Consider the following 21365-nt stretch of genomic DNA (forward strand, 5'->3'; position numbering starts at 1 on the left):
ATCGAGATTTCACGCAGTGTACTGTGCTATCTTCAAAGTCACTTTCGTTTTTATCCTTCAATAGATCTCTGAGTCTGTATCTGATTATTAGGAAGGCTCAAAGAACAGTAAAATAATTAGAGAACAGTTGGTGAAATTTAGTTTTGCTCTCGAAAAGAAAACCCTTGGAAAAACTTACCACAAGGGGCTGAATGCTTGTACATTTGTAGGTTTGTCCATTGAAATCCTACGCCCCCATGAGATGGAGGAAGAGGCTGGGCCTTTGGGAGACACGGTTGGGGCAGAGCTCCTTGAATGGGTTTCAGACATATAAGATGACATCAGGGAGATTTTGGGGGTTTTTTGGGACTGGGGTTTGAACTCAGGGCCTACACCTTGAGCCTACACCAGCCCTTTTTTTGTGATGGGTTTTTTTGAAATGGGGCTCAAGAACTATTTGCCCAGGCTGGCTTCAAACCATGATCGCCCTGATCTCTGCCTCCTGAGTAGCTAGGATTACAGGCGTCTGCCACTGGTGCCTGGCAAGGGAGCTTGTGTTCCTTCTCTCCCTTCTCTACCACATGAGGACGTAAGGAGAAGACAGCCACCTACAAGCCAGGAATCAGGTCCTCTCCAGACACCCATCTGGAGATCAACACCTTGATCTGGAACTTGCCAGCCTCCACAACTGTGAGAAATGAACACTGTTTAAAACACCTACGTGGTATTTGTTACAGTGGCCAAACTGACTAAGACACTGTGATATGTGTGCCTGTTTTAGTTTTCCACCACAGTTCCTGACTCATAACTGTCCCCAAGGCAGGCCATGGAAACTAGAATTTCTCTTCCCCAGGGTGGGTCACAGACACTAATCTTCCCCCATCTTTCTGTCTTGGAGCTAGTCATAGAGAAACTAAATCTGTCACCTGCCCTTGTTGGACAGTAGGTTGTAAGACCTTCCTCATTCCAGGGAGTTCCTGTCTATACACCAAAAGGAGGGATGTGACATGGAGGCCAAAAGAATCTGAACAGCTGGGCCTCTGGCGGTAGGGAGAGGGCACACAGTCCACTGTCATGGCTATGCAGCAAGGTCTCCAGAGAAACCTAAAGGGACAGGGTTTGGAGAGCATCCAGGTAGCTGGACACAGGATGGGTCCCTGAGGGTGGCGGTCCACAGAGGACATGGGACTGTGACCATGTGTCCTCCTGTCCCTTTGCTCTACACGACACTTGTGCCCCTGAGTTCTGTGGGCTGCGTGAGCAGATTAGCCAGGCCTTGAGTTAAAGCTGGGTGTACCTCAGCTGAGAGGTGGATAGAAACCTTGGTGAGACATCTAAAGTAGGGTGCAGTCTCAGGGGACAGCCCTCATCCTGTGGGGTCTCCTCTCTGACCAGCCTGGATTAGACGACACACAGCAGGCATCCGGTGCAGAACTCCCCGCTTGCTGGAGGGACATCTCCCCGCTTTGAGGTCACAGAGGTCCTCTGTGTGGATCACGGTGTGAGAGCCGAGGGAAAGGAAGCCATGAAACATGTCTTTCCTAACCCAGCCGCTGTCACCCACAGCTAGTAACAGTCACACTGTAATGGTAAGAAATCAGCACCGGCCACCCGTGTGTTCTCCATCACCCACTGGGTGTGCCCACTTCACAAGGTCTTTTCAGGCCTTGTCACTCAGTCACCTCTCTAAGAGGCAGGCACGTCATGTCCGTTTCACAAGGAAGAATGTGGAAGTGTGGGGAGGCCAAGCGGCCAGAACAGGACTCTTCCCAGCTGATGAATTCCTCAGGAAAGCCTTCCATGCACCTGCCAGGCTCCTCCAAACGTAGAGCGACTTCTCGAAAGGAGCTAAGTTCACCCCAAGCCTCCTTGGCACTGTTCCCAGCCACAGCTGAGGAGTGACCTCCAGGAGAGATCAATGGGAGAAAGGCAGGAAGGACCCAGCAGGTCCCTCGCCCCTGTCAGAAGAGGGGGGCTGATGAGGTGGACGGAGGGTTCGCCCTCACATTGAATTCACCTTGGCTCGAATCTCAGCTCCAGCTGTCTGTCACTCACTAGGCAACTGTGGGCAGGTTATTTAGTCACTCTGTGCCTTCGCTACTTTCTAAGAAATATGCACTTAAGAAACCTGCTTTGCAGACGGAAGGCAACGTGTCCAGTGTTGAACGAATGGGACCTTCTAAAGTGACCTCTTTCCTTTCCACTGCCCTTCCTGCATGTCACAGATTTTTTTTTTTTTTTTTGCCTCAATTAGCACTGTTCTTTAGAGTACACATAAATGGATTTGCTGAGCTGGACGACGGTCAGGAACACGGAAGGGACTTTCAGCTGTGTGGGAGGCTGGAATACAGGACTTCCGAAGGGCATTCTAGCTCTCCCTTCTCTGAAATGTGACCAAGCACTTTCTAAAGCTCAGGAAAAGAAACCTTGCATGGACTCGTTACCTGGAAAATGTCAGCTGTCTTCAGGGCTCCTTGCATGGTGCCCTCACCTGGACTAAAGGACCAGGCACATCAATGGGGCAGATTGACATCAACAAATGACTTGGGCACAGAAGGATGCAGCCCTGGAGTAGTACAGACTTTGAAATTTGATTGCTATGCCATGGGCAATAGCAATACTATATATTTACACTCTGGCATGGTGGCACACGTCCACAACCCCAGCACTTAGAGGCAGAGGCAGGAGGATCTTGAGTTTGAGGACATTCTAGGCAACTCAGCAAGACATTGTTTTAAAATAACATTAAAAAATCTGGGGATGTAACTCAGTGGTAGAGCACTTGCCTAGCATGCATAAACCCCGTGTCTCATCTCAGCATCAAGAAAAATTATGTATTTGTGAATAAATTGCCTCATCTTTCTTTTCTTTTCTTTTCTTTTTTTTTTTTTTTGGTGGGACTGGGGTTTGAACTCAGGGCTCTTCATTTGCAAAACAGGTGCTCTACTGTTTGAGTCATGCCCTATTCCATTTTGCTCTGGTTATTTGGAGATGGGATCTTGAGAACTACTTGTCCAGGCTGGCCTTGAACTGAGATCTTTCCTATCTCAGCCTCCCAAGTAGCCAGGACTACAGACGTGAGCAGTCAACGCCTGGCAAATTTATCTTTATCTCTAGGCAAAAATCACCTGATTCCCTAATATTTCACAACCCAAAGAAAGTCAATCTGCAGTGAGTGCCTCTTTCTTGTTATCATTCTAGGATTATGACAAGCTCTGACTTTAGATCTATATATCTTGGTGGAACTGAGAACATTTAAGGCAAAATACATTAAAATAAACTCCCAGAATCGAGGATTGCTATCAAAATTATACTCATATCAAGATTTCTTTGTTTTTTGATGGTTCTGGAGATTGAACTCAGGGCCTCAGGTTTGCTAGGTAAGCACTGTACCACTTGAGCCACACCCTGGTCCAAGGTCTTTTGGGTACTAAATGTTTTCATAACACTCTTGAGGCTGCAGCAAATCTACCAGTTTCAGACAGACCCCAAATTTGCACCAACAAAGAAAACTTCAAGTTCTTGGCCCTTCAACACATACATCACCTTTTCTCAGGACCAGAGTGGTAAGAAGTCTCATTTACTTAATTGCAGGAGAACGCTCTTCTTTTCTTTTATTTACTTTTTGCTTTTCTTCAGTACTTGGGTTTGAACTCAGGGCCTTGAGCTTGCAAGGAAGATGTGCTAGTACTTGAGCCACGCTTTCAGCCCTTTTCTTTCTTTTTCTTTTTTTTGTTTTGTGGTACTGGGGTTTGAACTCAGATCTACACCTTGAGCTATTCCAACAACCCTTTTTTTGGTGATTTTTTTTTTTTTTTTTTTTAAGATAGGGTCTCACGAACTATTTTTGTGGGCTGGCTTCAAACCGTGATCCTTCTGCTCTCTGCCTCCTGAGTAGCTAGGATTACAGGCGTGAGCCACGGGTGCCTGGCTCTTCTTTCCTTTTAAAAGGAAGGGAAATTGACAACAATAGCTGCTTGAAAAGACAATTGAAAAATAAGGCTAATTTTCCCATTTCTTCCTCATTTGTGGAATAAACCATTTGGTAACGGATGAGTGGTCTGATACTAGGGTCCCAGCTGAAGCCAGTTTAGTAATTTCGCTCTCCTGTTCTACGTTTTGTCACATAAGGAAAGGAAGAGTAAGTACTGCTACGATCTCAAAAGTGCAGACCTTCTGATGTGACAGGAAGAGGTGAGCACATGCACCCTGGCACGTATGGTTTGAGACTCATAGCTATTTCTGTAATTCATCGTGAGTTCGTGTAAGATACTCACGCTCTCTGCCAATGATGGCCGACTCTGTGACATGACGTGGGGATCTTTATTTCCACTTTTGATGTCTCTATGTTTCTTGGAGATTTTTAGTCCACCAACCATTTGCTGTATTTGAAATTTAAAAACGGAATGAAATATTCTGTTTCTATCTAGGAACTTGGTTAAAAAATTCAGCAGGGCTATTTCTCCTGATAACCTGGATATTTAACATTCTTTTTCAGGTTTGTTAAAGTCTATGTTAAGAGGAACTTGGAGTTAGAATTTTCTTGATATAATTTATGTTTGTTTGAGTCCTTCTCATAAATCACACACCTGGGCTCTGTCGCTACACTTTGAGATTTTCCTTCTGTCCTTCAAAATATGAACTCCCACAACTGCAAACAAACCCTTTGGTCTATGTCCTTTGGGGACATAGACCAGCACTGTAAGTTAATCAACTTATTTTTCTTAATGTCATTTTTCTTTTTTGTTGGGACTGGGGTTTGAACTCAGGGCTTTGTGCTTGCAAAGCAGTTGCTCTACCGCTTAAGCCATGCCTGCCCCTCTTCTTTTTTAAGCAATTTTCTTTAACAAAGTTTTTCTTCTTTGCCATTTCAAAACCCTGATTTCAGACTTTTGCTGGGAATTTTTCCAGACTGAAGGCCCCAACTGGCAGAATGTCATAGGGTTCCCGCTAAATTTCACCCAATGCATCAGACCCTAACAACTGGAAGTGTTAGTATTGAGGACAAATTAATAGACAAATATAAATAAAGATGTGTTTCCTAGGAAACACACCTCACAAAATCCTACACCCCACCAATTCTACACCTCACAAAAACTCACATCCCACCAAGCCCCACCCTCTCCAGAAAGACCCAACAGAACCCATGACCTCTCTTCAATCATGAGACCCTCTCGTTAATTGTTACACAAATCCTTTCACCAGGTGTGCCGTAACAGGATTGGGATTGGGATTGGGTTTACAAAAGACAACAAGGACTTTGAGGTCCTCTCATTAAGTGTAGTAAAAGCAATAATGACCTTGTCACTCTGAGATATTGGCCCTTACCGATCTGAAGGCTAGCCAGGGCGACTCTCTGCTGTCCTCACTGACATGTCATTTTCTGAGTCCTCTATCTGGCCTGTGTCTCTACAGGTGTTTGAGTGACAGGTGAAAACATTAGTGAGTGGTGCCTCAAAAAGAAAAGAACAACTCTTGCTGGACTAATTTCTAGTCTGTAGATGGCGCTTGGGCTGTGCTTCCATCTGACTTAGGGCTCTGGCTTTTTCATGTCCTGGGGTGTGTGAAGTCCAGGGGACCTGAAGTGACTAGCTTGACAGAGTCTCGATCTGTCCATAGGGCGGAGGGATCAGCCTCTGGGGTAACATGAAGCTCACTCTTGGTACTTGGTCAGAAACTTAGTCTTCGTCCATTAATACTCTGTGTATCAGGCATTAAAGCCCAAAGGTAACCATATTTGACCAAATCAGCTGGACTGTTTTCCCAAAGAGTCAGTTAGCTGCTAATTGCTGGCAGTAATCATCAAACTACCAGATTTAAAGTATGAACATGCACGAGAGTGTGGGGGCTGTTCTGAATGAATTCTGCACTCTTTTCTGCTCCCATATCCACTCAGCAAGGAATTTTTTTTGGGGGGGGGGCTGTATTAGGGTTTGAACTCAGGGCCTTGCACTTCCTAGGCAGGTGCTCTACACTTGAGCCACTCTACTAACCCTTTTTGCATTGGTCATTTTTCAGATAGAGTCTCGCTTTATGCTTGGGTCATCCTGGACTGGGACTCTCCCATTTGTGCTTCCTGGAATAGCTGGGATGACAGGTGCCACCACCCCCAGCCATTGGTTAAAATGGGGATCTCTCACACTTTTTGCCTGGGCTGACCTCCGACCTTGAGCCTAGGATGTCCAGCATCATTTTCATTTTTGTTTTAAGTATCAAATTAAAGGAAAGTACTATGACCAAGCACAAAAAATTATAATAGATGTGAAACCTTTGTCCTTGAGTACAGAGGAGTAACAAGTCATTTACCTAAATGTATACTGTTGAATGTATAAAAGAACTTCAGCAGGTGGTAAAAAGTGACATTTTCCAGAAAAGAGCTGTAAGCAAACAGCTATAGAAATGTGGCCTCTGACCAGGTTAAAGGGTTCCTGAAAGAAAGCGCAGATACCAACACCTTGAAAGAAGCTTCTGCAGCCACCACGTATCCCTCTGGTTTCACAGCAGGGTGAAAGAAAGGAAGAAAAACCTCCTGGCCAATTTAAAGTTTACACTTTGTAGGCAAAGGTCTGTTAAGAAAAAAATTGTAAGAGGGACAATGGGAGAGAAAAGGTTGAAATTAATAATTAAATCTGTACAGGGCTGGAGCTGGAGCTCAGTGGTACAACACTCGCCTAGTATGTGTGAGGCCCTGAGTTTGATCCCCAGAACTGAAAAATAAATGTTTTAAAAAAAACTTCTACGAAAGTTCTGTGATGCGTTTTAATTAGTTTGTTTACTTTTTGCTTTTTGAGATGGGGTCTCACTATGTAGCCCAGGCTGGCTTCCAACTCAAGGACTTCCTACCTCAGCCTTTCAAGTGCTGGGATTACAGGTGTGTGCTACCACGTGGCTTCTATGATGAGTTTCTAATTGCTTGCCTGAGCTTATATTAAAGAATTGAGGAATTATCATCTTTAAAAATAACCCATTTCAAGCCAGGTGCTGGTGGCTCATGCCTATAATCCTAGCTACTTGGGAGGTTGAGATCGGGAGAATGAGGTTTGAGGCCAGCCCCGGTAAATAGTCTTTGAGACTCCATTTCCAAAATAACCACAGCAAAATGGACTGGAGGTGTGACTTAAGTGGTAGAATGCCTCCTTTGCAAGCATGAAGCCCTGAGTACCACAAACAAACAAAAATTTAAAAAAAATACAAAAATCCCACTTCACAGAAAAAAGGTTCAGGTCACATTCCAGTCCCTGTGGTCACCTGCTGGCAGTCATCCCAGGTTTAGGAAGCTTTGGCCTGTTGCCAGTGTCAGGACTGTAGTCTCCCGTGTCATGGTGCTGTGCCCTGCAGACTCCTATAACTGCTCCAGCTAAGTTTGTTTCTGTGTTACCCAATCAATGGGCCTCCAAAGCCACTTCCAGGGGTTTGAATTCCTCTAACTTCTTGGGAATCTCACATGTCCACTTTTCTTCTGAAGCTAACATGGATTAAAAGACAGGGATGGGAAGTTGGGCCAGTGCAACCCATCTCTTCTTAAAAGAGGACACTCCTCCTGCCTGTCTCAAGAGGGCATCCTCACACCAGGGGTAAAAGTAAAAAATGGTGGGAATTCTGGTCCTGCAGCAGTGTAAAGATATCACAGGAAGAGCCCAATACGTCAAAGCTAAGCTCGGGTGTAGAGTTCTAGGCTCCTGCACGTGCCCATGTGTGTCTGGGTGCTTACTCAGCAATGGGATGACTTTGGAGAGCTTTGCTGAATACTTTATTCAGCACTGTCATGAGGAGAGCGAGGGTGCTGAGATGTGGATAAAGTCAAAGAAGCAGCCAGGTATCTGCAGGATCCCAAGAAACCATGACTACTGGGAGAGGTAGCTGAATGCAGGGGAGCACTGGAAAAACTAACAGGCCACCCACAGAGCCCTCTTTGTGTGACTTCACCGAGATGCACTACAGTACTTGAGTGATCAGGTGATCTCAGCAAATCGGGTGACCTGTAATGAACTTATGCAGGATAGGGCCCCTGAATCTGCCCTGAATCTAAGTGTAACACTGAGATAAGCACACCCTGGGCCCAGCACACTGCAGCCTGGCTGTCCTGCAGCCACCAGGGTCACTTTCTGGTCACTGAACAGTGCCTTTATGTTGAGGTTACTTTTGCCTTTTGTGTAAGTTGTAAAAAAAACAAAAAACAAACAAACAAAATAACCCACTTAAATTCTTCCCTTTGTATCATTCCTTTGAATGAAATAGTTGGGTATGCCCCAGAACAAAGCAAAGCAGGATGAAAGTGAGGGTACCTGCCATCGAAGAAGAAGAACTTCCCACGCCCATTCTTTTCTCCGTGGACAAAGGTGCCCTCGAATCTGTCTGTGGAGGAGTAGGTGACTGTGCAGAGCCCATGGGGCAATCCATCGTCGTCCAAGTGCCCTGGGGAAAGGGAACCGAGGAGACCTTACCACGGGCTGCACTTTCTGCCCACCCAGATTGCCCCTGCCAGCCAAGTCCCTGGGCGCCTCTTCCTGGCAAGGGGCGCACAAAGGGCAAAGCTTTGCCACCTTGCCCACACAGTAACCAGTAACCTTGATCATCGTTGACCAACACTTTGTGAACCAGCTCCCAGAGCATGAAGTGCTCTTTGGTTGCATTTTACCTGGGGCTAAGAGTTAGTATCTGTTTTTTTTTTTTTTTTTTTTTTGGTGGGACTGGGGTTTGAACTCAGGTCTTCATGCTTGCAAAGCAGGTGATTTGAACCACTCCTGTGGTTCTGCTTGAACCACTCTTCCAGTCCAGTATCAGTAATATCATCTGTAGTGCTGTGTTGGTTACCATTTGCCAAGTTGGGCAGGAAACCTGGTGGTTGAGGACAATGGTTTAGATGTTGATAAGGAATCACAGCCTGCACTGCTGAGTTAACAGCAAGGTCCTGCTGATGCATCGCCCCTAGAGCTCACAGAAAAGAACAGCCCTAGTGTGACCATCCAAAACCAAAGCCTACCCCCACCTGACATGTGGGAGGAACTGATGACACACAGCCCAGTCTCAGAGTTAATGACCACCCCTCTGTCTGTGGACACCAATTAAAGCTTGGTGGATCTTGGCACCTCCAGCACAGAGCTCCTTTTTTTTTTTTTTGCAGTACTAGAGTTTAAACTCAGAACCTACACCTTGAGCCACTCCACCAGCCCTTTTTTTGTGATGGTTTTTTTTTGAGATAGGGTGTCGGGAACTATTTGCCGGGGGAAGCTTCAAACCATGAGCCACTGGTGCCCGGCCAGAGATCCTTCTTGAGCCTGCCCAGTCTCCTGTATAATGGTACATTGTTGCTCTGCTTTCGTTTTGCTTTATGTTAGTAAACCTACTCTTGCTTAGGTCTCTGAGTCCATCTTTAAATTCTTTCTCCAAAGAAGAACAAGAACTTTCTGGCCCCTGGACCAGAATCCTGTGATATATTTTGGCAAGCCAAGCCAGGAGACTTCAGGAGACCCCTTACTCAGGAGAAGGTGACTTTATTTTTCTCTGATTCTGGTAAGCCAACCTGATTCCTTATCAATTTGGAGGGGGGAGACCTCCTTTTTAGTTTTACTTTCTCTTTCTGGACTGTTATCCTACAAAACTTGCACAGCAGTGGAGGCTCACTCTTCCTTTCTCTTGTGGCTAAAAGACCAAATAATTATCCATCCACTTGCCTTTTGTATCCTAAGCTGCAACTACAACGTTAACTTGTAAACATCCTGGTGTCTTTGTGTGTTTTTTCTCCTTTCTTCCTTCTTGCTCGTTCTGACAGTTGTGTTGTTCAAGGTCGTTTGAAGGTTTGTTAGCTTAGCCAGCCCTAGCTGGAATATAACATTCTGTGACTCTTAGATCAAAAGGGGGGAAATGTGAAAGGTACCCTTTCAAACATCTAAGCAGCAATGAAGTTTGCATAATACCTGCATTACATGTGGACAGGTGACAAGGTAAAAAGGAACCAGTAAGTAGGAGATGAGGAGATCCCAAAAAGGTTATAAAGAAGAAAAATGTTTTGGAGATAAAAAATGATTTTGTGTGTAAATAAGGCTTTATCCTAAAAGCAAAAAATTGTTCCAAAATGGAAAGAGGAAGGCAGGGGCAAAGCCAGAAGACTGAAAGCATCTCACCTGGATTGTGTCAGGGTGTGTGCTGAGATAAAATTGATAGGATATTGCAAGGTAGCAAAGAGATTGAGAAAGTGAAAGGACATTCTCTGGAATGGGTTTTTTTCATGGTAAAATAAGGTTTTGTCTTAAAGTAAAGGGTTGTTTCAAAATGGAAACAGATAATCAGGAGAAAGCCAGAAGGGTAAACATATAATAACAGATAAGGGTAACAGATAAAAAGCCAGAAGGGTAAACATATATTGAAGAAGGATTGTGATAGGGTTTATGGTGAGAGATATAACTGATAAAAAACCCAATACTGGCCGGGTGTTGGAGGCTCAAGTCTGTAATCCTAGCTACTTAGGAGGCAGAGATCAGGAGGATTGCAGTTCAAGGCCAGCCTGGGCAAGTGGTTCGTGAGACCCTATCTCAAACAAACAAACCAACTCATCACAGAAAAAGGGCTGGTAGAGTGGCTCAAGTGGTAGAACACCTGCCTAGCAAGCATGAAACCCTAAGTTAAAACCTCACTGTTGCAAAAAGCAAACAAAACAAAAAATCCAATGCTGTCTTGATAAAATTTATTAAAAAATTCTTAAACATCAATAAAGCTGGGACCCAAAAAAGTGTGTCATTGATCTTCACTCTGAGAGAGCCCGCTCTCCTCTAAGGGAGAATATATCCTTACTTGCCCTAATTAACTTTGCTATTACTTCCACTGAATTTCAAGCCTTGCTTGAAATCTCTCACAGGAACCCAAAAACCTAAACTCCTGGTAACAACAGCACTTCACATATTTGCAGTGAATTCTTCTTTCCCCCATCCCCAACTTATCCCCACTCCCCGTTTCTCATGCTTAACTGAAATGTGGTTCAGATTACACCATGCTACAGTCTATTGCCAGATATGTCTTTGCAATAAATATCTAATTCTTGCAATTTGCAAGTATGTAGCATGATTTTATGTATCATTTTAGAGTATGGTGTGGAACATTGGTAGTCAGTCTGAAAGCCCCACAGTTATATGTTAAACTCAGTTAATATGTGACAGCCACTTGCTAGAGCCACCCTAATATTTACACACCTCATTGGCTGACAGTCCTTCCAAGCTTTGGCTTAACCTTAACCTTATGCTTCACTTTACAAAGTCGTTCAGCTTTGACTGTTTAGTAACAACCTTTTCATATATACCTCCTACCATTGAGTGTCACAGGGCTTGTAATTTAACTGGAGCCAGAAGTGTTCACGTGGCCATGTAAGTAGTCATCTTGACACTCAGCAAGTCAATCCACTGACCTTGGTTCTTCCCGGGCCACAGAGTGAATTCCTGATGCAGACAATGTTTAGGTTCTTTCTTATTATCTGACTATTTCACACACTCTAGGAGTCACCTAGACAGTGTTTCCCCAATCTTTCAGGTGAGTGGACTGTGCAAAGGTGGGTGAAGTAAGGCAGTAGTTGCACTACCAGATTTTTCCTGGGTTAATAACCTGGGTCACAGATGAAAAGGGGATGAAAACATTAAATACTATGCAATTCAGGGATATTAGACACTAAAATGTGGCTTCCAGATGGCTCCCAGACAGAAAACACAAACCACACCACCACAATGAATGCTTTAATGTCCTGAAGTGACCTCTTATAACATGATAAAGGAATAATATTGGCCTGGGGGTGGAGCTTGGTGACAGGGTGCTTGTCTAGCATGTGCCAGGCCCTGGGTTCCTTCCCCAGCACCAACACCACAAAAGAAAACATTTCCAAGAATATTATCCATGGGAAGAGATGGTAAGTAAGTAGTCTTATAAAGAATTAAAATGCTTTTTATTTGTATTATTGATCATGGAAACATAAAATAACAGTAACCAAATATAATGCTTAATTGCTATAGCTGACTCTGTACAGGAATGGCTCACCTAGAACACAGTACAGTAAGACATGGTTATTTAAATACACACATAAGTATAATCATTCCTTTGGAAACAAACTTTTTCTACAAAGGCCAAGAAATTAATGGCTAGGAAGGACCAGGCAACAATGGCTCTCTTTTCATATAAGAACCAATGGTACATGATAAAACTTGATGACACAAGTCATATGAAGTGATTTGGACAATTATTTCCTAAATAGCTACTGATGATGATTTTCTCACTGAAATAGATTAAATTGACATTTTTTTCCTGTTTATAAAAACCACTCAGTGTAGAGGTAAAAGCTTTCCTTTATGAAATGTTCTTGGGATTAAATTGAATTTACCCATCAATTTTCCTATGAAGACACTGTCCTACTTTTGTTTCAGGTATAACTCTCAGAATAACCAGGTTAGCCTCAAATGAGAACATCTACTAATTTGCTGAAAATGTTTTCATCACGGAAAACACTTCACTTATTTCAGACTTTTAAAGTTAATAAATTTGTTGTTCACTTTAGATCAAGAGAAATATGATAAATATGACCACTAAGGAACAAAATTGCCCTGTAAATTCATCCCATCTTCCCTCCACCTGCCCTATTTATGGGTAAAACACTGAAGGCATGCCTCAGCATTGCAACTTGTATATGAGAGATAACTGCAGGTGTCATGTCATACACTAAAGGCACTTCAAGGTCAACACCCATCCCAACAGAGATGATAACAAAAATCTCAACCTTGCTTCATCAAGGATCCAAGATTTTCAAGAATGGCAATGTGACTTCCTGGCAGTCTCAAGGTTTGTGGGTCACAGGAGCTATCAGAACACAGCAGAATTCCTTCTTGACTTGCTTTACTTCCCTTGCATACTTAGCATTAAAACCAGAAATCAGAGTTAGGGATCATTCAAGACTTCAACCTGAATATCTGGTAGCCCAGAGTAGTTTTCCAGGCAGTAGGCAGCTGCTTAGAATCTAAATATCTGAAACACAAAACAGTACAAAAAAACCAACCCCAACTAAAAGAGTAACAACCAAGAGACTTTCCAAACAAAGAAAGGTAGGGAAGAGATTGGTTGCTATGCCGCCACTCCACATCCCTTCCTCCCTCCCTACCTCTCTCTCCCTCTCTGGAGGTACTGGGGTTTGAACTCAGGGTGCCATGCCCCAGCCTTCCAACATTGGTACTACAAAAGATTCTGGCATAGTTCAAATGCTGTGTGTACAGTAAGATCCTGTGGTATTTTGTCACGACAGTGACAGCCAATTTAATGGAGAGAGAGAGAGACTGATATACAAAGAAGAAAAATGGTTTGGGTAGTTGTTACTGCCTGGCATAGGTTCAGATCTTTCCTGCTATTATTTTAAACTTCACAACAATGTCCTCAATTTCCATGTCACAGACAGGGCCCGATGTCACGTGCCTTGCCCAAGAGGCAACGTTAACCACTCTGAATGTGCTGATAGATGTTAAAAGCTGTTTCCCAAGCCCATCAATCCACTTTCTGTCTAGAGGAGCACAAACGTGTGGACACCTTTCTCTGTGCTGATGGTGGAACGAGGCACCTCTAAAAGCCAGCATGGCCTGGGCCTTGGCAGATAAGTGGAAGAAAGCTTTGTGGCCAAAATAATTCTCATAGAACTGCGTGTAAAATGAAAATTTTCAGCAGCATGTCAGGGTGCAAATGCCTGTCTCCTCCCCGTTAGCCTAACTCAAAGAGAAACACGAGGCCTCCAGCTCTGATGGAGGTCAGCCTGTAAAATGCACCAAGTCAGCCAGCGGCCTTCCAGGCCAGCTCCCACTACACAGTGGGTGGGCACCAGGCCCAAACAACTGGGAAAGCGAACTGGAATGGCTGCTCCATGTATATAACACCTTCCCAGCCAAGGCACAGTCTATCTGTCTGCAGAATGGTTTTAAATATCTACTGGAGTTAGAGAAAGAAAAAGAAAAAGTAACAATTTGCAAGTCTACTTTCTCACTTTGCTCTAAAGATCATTTTCTACCCACTGGATAGAAAGTGAAATTTTTCCCCTGGAGTTACTTCGGAGTGAATTTCTCCCTAATCTGGTAAGAGCCAGGTTCGTCTTGGCCAAGGAAATTCCCTCCAAATCAGACACCACCACTAATGGCCTTGAGCTTAAGAGAAATCTGAGAATGGGGTTGTGTGTGTGTGTATGTGTCCCCAAAACAAAAGGCTCTTACACACATTGTTAGTTTTGTGGCTAGAACACTGCCAAAAGAAAAAATAGTCAAGAACGGCAGGCTTATTAATGCAAAGAATGCACCCTCCTTGTGACATATTCAAGGTGGCTGTCAAACACGTCATCGTTGAGCTCTGGCTCAATGATTAGTTATGAGGGTTGTACTTATTACGAGTGGCACACAGGGAAAGGGTGCCTGGGAGACACTTAGCATGCATCGGTCCTAAGAACGCAGCATAGGCAATCTTACGAAAGACAGGAGGTTAGGATAGCAGGTGGACTGTTCAGGAAACTATCCTTGAGCAGGGGAACACTGGGCTGTCACTTTCATCCATCCTAGTCCCTTGTGCTGGGGACTCCATATTTCCTAGTTTTGAGCGTTTCCAGGCCTGTTTCTTCTGCCCTCCTAACAGCACATCTGGACTGTTGCACACAGTCTCTGAGGTGATTGCTTCACCACTGCTGGTCATCTTCCACACAGAGCTCAGAGCTCGGACCTGTCATTCTAGCTCACAGTGACGGTGGCTTCTAGCACACGGTCTGAACTCTCAGCCTGTGACCCAGCCTCCTGGTCCTGTCCCCCTCCACATTTCCCTTTTGAAGCCTCGTCCTTCAACAGAACCAGAAGAGGAGCATTCTGGATGAGCCTGTACGGCTCCTTGCCAAGGTTCCCTTCTCTACCCAACTCTTCTGGGAACTCTCACACCAGCTGTTCCTCAAGCTGCAAGCAATTGTGACCTCATTTCAACCAGTGCAATCCATCCATGTGGACAAGGTCTACTTATGTGAGCTGATACCAGAGACTACATTGTTTCATCTTTGTATCTACGGTTAAACAAAGGGACACAGTAACACATATTTCTGTTTCCAAAGGCCTTGAAGAATAATATTAGACTCTCCACTGAACCCACCGGCCTTTGTCAAGAGTGATGGCCAGAGATAGAAGCTCATATTTGTAATCCCAGCTACTCAGGAGACTGAGGAAGACTGGGCTCCACAGCAAGACCCCGTCTCAAAAAAAACAAAAACAACAACAAAAAAAACAACAAAAACCAAAACCAACCAAATAAAACAAATCAACACCCAACAACAAAAACAAGGAGACAAAAAACCACTGTGAGAGCTAGCATGTAGCTGTCAAGCCCTCTGAGGCCCCGGGCTTGCTGCCTTCCCAAAGGAGCGGGGCAGACCCAGGTACTTTGAGTGCTCCCTCTGGACACAAGCTCTCCCAGCCCCCACCTCCCTGGGAATTCACCCATCCTGTGTTTGAAGCTTCACCAGGGCTACAATTCCACCCTAATAGAGATCCAACATGTGTATGAGGTAAAACCATTTAAACTCAGTCCTGAAGAAACCAATTTCTTCTCCAGTGTGAATTTCGAAGGCAGAAAAAAAAAGAAATAAGATGTGTGTTGTAGAGGCTGAATTAAATTCTCTTTTCCCGAATACATGTTTCTGACATACTCTGACCTCCATCAGAGACCACCTCTGTACAGTTACACTGACAAGGAATGATCGTGACATCACATGTAAAAACTGCTTCTCAGCCTGGTCACCAAGTATGTCACGTACCTGTCTGACTCTTCAGAAAGAAAACATGTAGGCAGACAGAGACGGCACGACGGGAGTCTGGCTTGTCCCCCTCCCCACTAAGTATCCTTGGATTAGTTCCCTTCTCTGGAAGATTAGGGCGGCACTTGTGCCATAAGGTCCATGAAGAGCTAAACAATTCTAGAATGAAAATAATGGCTACAATCACAAGACTACCGAGAAGAAAGGCTGTGTTGATGCAGAGAGGTAAGTGAGTTGGCACCTAGACGCCAAGCTGTTCAGACTTGTCCCTCCTTTGGAAAAGAGTATAAGCAGTTATACCAGTCTGCCATGAGTGTATTAGAAGTCGCGAAGACTGTCTACTATACCTAGTAGCATGCGCCCTGGGTCTGAGCCTGAGCCTGGTTTTTTTTGAGATTGGATGTCACTGTGTTGCCCAGGCTGGGCTGGAACTCCTGGGCTCCAGTGATCCTTCTGCCTCAGTCTCCCAAGTAGTGGGGACTAAGGGGAAGTACCACCATGCCTGGCTTTTCTAAGGACTTTTCAAGATTAAAAGTTACTTTAGGGTTGGGGGTGTAGCTCACTGGTGGAATGCTTGCCTAGCATTTGTGAGGCCCTGGGTTTGGCCCCCAGCATCACAAAACAAACAAACGAATAAAAATGATACAAGTTTGTCTACTGTGAAGTACAATGTGTGATCATGTGCCCCAGATTGTCCAACACAGCCAAGGCTTAAGCAAGTTGTCCCACAATGATTATTAATGGTGCCCCTCTTGCTGTAATGATTTAGGGGATGGTTCATATACTCACCTTGCATAGCAACATTCCCTGTTTATATAAAGAAACACCCAGGGACTATTTCAAAACCAGTACAACCCACTTCTAAAGCTCCCGTTCACCTTCTGCAAAGTTGCTGGAGGAACGTGACACCCGCACCTTATGATTCTTCAGTGTCACAGGGGAAGGTGACTTAAGCAGGAGAGTGTATTGGGAGTTTGCAATTCCATTTTTACAAGAAAAAGTAAACCTGGGGAGGGATGAGAGCAAATCTTCACAGTTTGAGAAGAGCATGTTTTTTTTTTTCCTTACTAAGGGAGGTACAAGAAGTCAGGAACTTAAGTTCCTGTGGACCAATTCAGTCAAGGCCTTTGGACTTCCCTAAGTCTTCACATAGCTGTCATTTATGAGAGATGTAAGTTCTGTGAGTTCACAACGCTGTGAAAACTTTCTAAAGTCACACACACACACACACACACACAACGTTTTCGCTGGCTTTAAAACTAGAGGAAGAAATAAGTTGAAATTTTTACATTAGATTGGATACTTTTCAGAGAATTCAGAAATATTATTCTACTCATTGAAATCTTCAGGAGCCTGCAAAAGGAGTTGTTTCTGAAAGCATAACCACTGATTTCCCCTCTGTAGTCCTGAAGATGCATTCTCACGCATTTGCTAAGCCTTGCCACTTTTTCCTCACGGTTTGCGAGTACTTGTTTATACTAATGCGAGAGAAACTAGACTCAACCAATAACTAAAAATTAGTTACTGAGCTGCTCGGTTTAAAATATTCTGGAATAATAATACCACGCAACATTGCAAAACATCACGACGCATTATCTGGGACAGAATGAAATAAATACGCTAAAGAGTATTTTCCGATATTCACTCTTACAAAATTCTAACATCTCATGACACAAAAACAACGAGATTGTATAACGTCCCCACAGCGTTTTTTAGAACTAGCAAAAAAGAGGCGGAGAAAGTCTGCCAAACAAAGTGGCGAGCGAAGTCGGGGGAGGGGCGCCCGAGGAGAAGGGGCGGAGAGAGGCGACACGGAGGCGGTGAGATCACCCTCAGCCACCAGCATGGAATTCAGAAAGTTAAGTGTCACCCAGCAATTTCGGTCGGGGCTGGCGGCGCTCGGGCGCAGCGCGGTGGCGGCGGCACCCGGCTCGGCAGCGGGAAGGGGGAGGGGCGGTAGGGCTGACTTCGCTCGGGGCAGCCCAGGGCAGGGCCACCCGCCTCGGGACGCCGCAGGTTCGAGCCCCGGATCGGGAGCGCAGAGCGCTGCCCTGCGATGATTTCATCTTTTCGGAGGAGCGGCCCTGCGGTGGCCACGTGCCTGGCCCGGCCGGGTGCGCTGCTCCGGGGACCCTGACCCCGACGCAGTCGTGGTGGCCGCGGGAGAGGGACTCAGAGAACTGGGCTGCGGGGTGGCTTCGGAGACTGCCACCTCCGCTCCAGCGCACCCCCAGCCGCATCCCCGCCACGGGAAAGGCCAGAGTGCGCGGCAGGGTCGCAACTCCAAGGGGGATGCAGGCGGTGGCCACGCGGGATGCAGCAGCCTCGCGTCCCCCCGGCCCCGCGGAGCCCCCTTCCCGACCTGCGCACCGCGCGCTCCCGGCCGCGTGGCCGTGGCTGTCCGGCCCCCGCCCGCCCGCGCCACCCGCGTAGGGGACAGTGGCGGCCGCGGGCCCGGGCACCGCGCCGATCGCAGCCCTCCGGTCCTTCCTTCCGCGCCCCGGGCCCCAGGCGCCTCCTCCCCCGGCCGCGGGGAAATGCTTGTACCTTCCACTGCTTCCTCCACCATCTCGTCGTCGCTATCCATGGCGGCGGGGGACCCCGGCCAGCTCCGGGCCGCGCGGCTGCCTCCCGTCCCTCGGGGTGCTCCCGGCGGCAAGCGAGCGCTGGGGCTGAGCCCGGCGAGTTTGGAGGAGGAGGAGGAGGAAGAGGAGGAGCAGCCGGGGCTTGGCAGGCGCTGCCTCCCCTCCAGCCCTTGCAATTCCGCGGCCTTCAGCGGCTGCCGCACCGCCCGCTCCGCGCGCCCACCTGGCCCTCGCCCCCGAGCCGCCGGGTGTCGCCGCGGCCGCCGCAACTTTCTCCTCCGATGTCCCCTCTTTGTTATCGCGCGGCGGATCCGCTGACATCACCCAGCGCCCGGGCGCTCCCTGCCTCGCTGATTGACAGTTCCCTGTCCCTTCCCAGAAGTGAGGCTCCCGAAGCCAGAGACGCTCCGGGGCCGCGCCGACTGCGGCCCAGCCGAGCCGTGCGCAGGCCCGGCCGCGATCGGCTGCGGCTCGGCGCGCTCCCCGCTCGCCACGCGGTCCTGGCCGCCGCGCGCTTCTCGCCGCCACTCGGGATCGCGGGGTACCCGCCCTCCCACCTCGGAGAGCCCGATGCCCCCCCAACCCCCACCCCCGTGCCAGCGACGACCTGGAAGTGCGCCGTGCAGGGTCCCCCACCCCCAGCCTCCAAAGCGCGGGGTTGCCTTTCTGCCGCTCCGGCGCCCCGACTTCCTCTCGCCTCCTTCCCGCCCCCACTTCACCCGCTTGTCACCCTAGCTGCACAAGGGCGGCACGCACAGGACTGCAGGTGCCCTCCGGCCCCACGGCACACGTCTGCGAGCCCGTGTCCGACACTCGAGGGGGTGTCACCCGCCCCGACTCCGGTCCCACCGCAGAGCCCCCGGTCTCCGCCCTCCTTCGCATCTCCAGGCCGATGGTGATTCTGAAATTCAGCAGATCCAAATGGCAGCAGGCTTTGAGGCAGGCAGCAAACTAGGCGCGCCGAAGGCTTGGCAGGTTGCTCCCGCGCTGGGGCCATGGAGAAAGAGCCACCGTGTGGCGCTCGGAAGGACCCTCTCTGCGCCTCGTTCTCGCGCCCTGCGCCCTGTAGGTGTTATGTCCCCAGCTGGCTGTTTCTCCAAGTGCCAACCACTTGACAGATTCCAGCGTTCGAGTGGAGAAAACCATTGGGCACCTGGTTCCCGGAGTAGCCACTTACACGGTGTCATTATGGCGCTACCTCCTCCAGGTGCCAGCGCAGGGCGGCTGTTATATGCACAAGTGCCGGGGAGCATCTGTCAAGCACAGCCAGGGCCCGGGAGGCGGGCAGTGGGAGACACAGAAAGTTGTTCCATTTTGTTTTCCAAACCACGAATGAGACTGTAAGGATTTCAGATCCTTCAACACGCTTAAAAAAAAAAAAAAAACCAAAACAACCAAAAAAACCATGCTGAAATGCCAGGTTTTAAAAATTATTATTTTAAATCGAGTACTGCTGCTTTTTTTTTAAAATTCAGTTTTTCCTCTGTGAAAAAGAGAACACTAGGTACAACAGCCCTTACACTGCCTGGAATTTCAGCTGCTTTTGATGCTTTAGAGAGACAAGAGAGGGTCCTGGATCAGGAGATAAGAGATTTGGGTCAGAGGTGTCACTCACCTGCAAAAATACCCTGAGAGGCCACCCTGGCCACCCTGAATTCTTCCTCCTGGACATTAGAGGTTTAGGCTACACTGTAAAAACTTCCTCTGGTTTAGGTTTGATTACTCTGAGGACCTTTAGTTGAGGCTAGACCACTCTGGGGTCCTCTGGCTGAGGCTAGCTCATTTTGAGGTCCTCCCAGCTTAGTTAGACCCGAGACCTTCTTGCTTAGGTTCCACCACCTTAATGTCCTTCTTTTGATACCTGGGTCTTCCTGCAGTGGAAGGTTGGAAGAGCCACTGGAGATCACATCATTCAAACACAACCACAGAATCAAGATTTGATTCAGATTTTTAAAAGCCATTACGCACTAATATGCATTATTCTCCAGCTTTGAGTTACAGGATATTTTATTCCTTTCCTTTTTAACACATCACCACTTTCCTTACATATTACACTGGTGTGCAAAACACACCAGACACTCACCTTCCCCAACTTCCAGCTCACTTTCAGGGGGCAAAAAAGATGCTTAATAAAAAAGATGCTAAAAGCTAAAGGAAAAAATAAAAACAACTTATTCCTTTAGTCAAAGAGTGACGGCATAGGGAGGGTTGTTGGGAAGAAATCTCCCCTTGGAACACACCTGCATCAGGCTTGGCTCGTGATATAGGTGGGTGATATATGTGTGTTCTGTTCCTATCTTTAGGCTCAGAGGAGGACGACCAACTGCCCCCTTGGTGCAGCCTGTACTGTGCCACCCAGTTTCATCAAGTGCCTTGCCATCTACTATTTTGGGACACCTAGGACCTGGTACACAGACCCCACGGGCAAACCGGGCCTCTTCTGCACCTGGAGGGGCTGGGTGGGAAGACACCAGTGCCCCCTGCCAGGAGAGGAAGCATCTGAGAACTTTCACAGGCTCTGTCTGCCAAGTGGGCAGCAGCTGGACAGTCCATCTGTCCTCCCTCACCGCTCATTGCTCCTGTCTCTGGGCCCAAAGTTTAGGCAAAACATTTGATGGCTTGTAGGAGACTGAGTCAGTGGAAGTAGGTCTTGACATGAGTGAGGCTACATCAAGGGCCTCTTGGTTGATAGGTACAGACCCAGCCAAGGGGAGGCAAGGTTCAGCAAGGCTGCCTTGCAAGGAAAACAGGACATGACATGCTGACCTGGGCAGGATAGTCTGTACTAAATAAAAACATACCACAGCTTTTCTGTTCCTGCCACCTACACGACTGGACCCATGAGAACTCGACTTGCATTTCACCCCACTTTCCATACATGCTGTATAAATAAATGCACTTGGAGGTGGAGGGGATCACTGGCATCTCTCATCAGGAATGTAGGACCCACCCAACCCCAGCTTTTCTCTATGTCTGTCTTTGTGTCTTTTTCTTAATCCCCAGTTGCCCCC

General features: G+C 47.0%; 1 protein-coding gene across 1 annotated transcript in view; it reads right to left on the bottom strand.

The window, feature by feature from the left end:
* Setd7 (SET domain containing 7, histone lysine methyltransferase) overlaps positions 1-18649 on the bottom strand; it is a 42762-nt gene extending 24113 nt beyond the window's left edge. The window contains exons 1-2 of the mRNA XM_020171478.2: positions 18317-18649; positions 8265-8394 (exon numbers count right to left, since the gene is read on the bottom strand). Coding sequence (XP_020027067.1) covers positions 8265-8394; positions 18317-18356 — 170 coding nt within the window. The 5' untranslated portion in view covers positions 18357-18649. The remainder of the gene's footprint in view (positions 1-8264; positions 8395-18316) is intronic.
* Between the last annotated feature and the right edge of the window lie 2716 nt (positions 18650-21365).

Source organism: Castor canadensis, chromosome 9 (assembly GCF_047511655.1).
Source record: "Castor canadensis chromosome 9, mCasCan1.hap1v2, whole genome shotgun sequence".
NCBI lineage: Eukaryota > Metazoa > Chordata > Mammalia > Rodentia > Castoridae > Castor > Castor canadensis.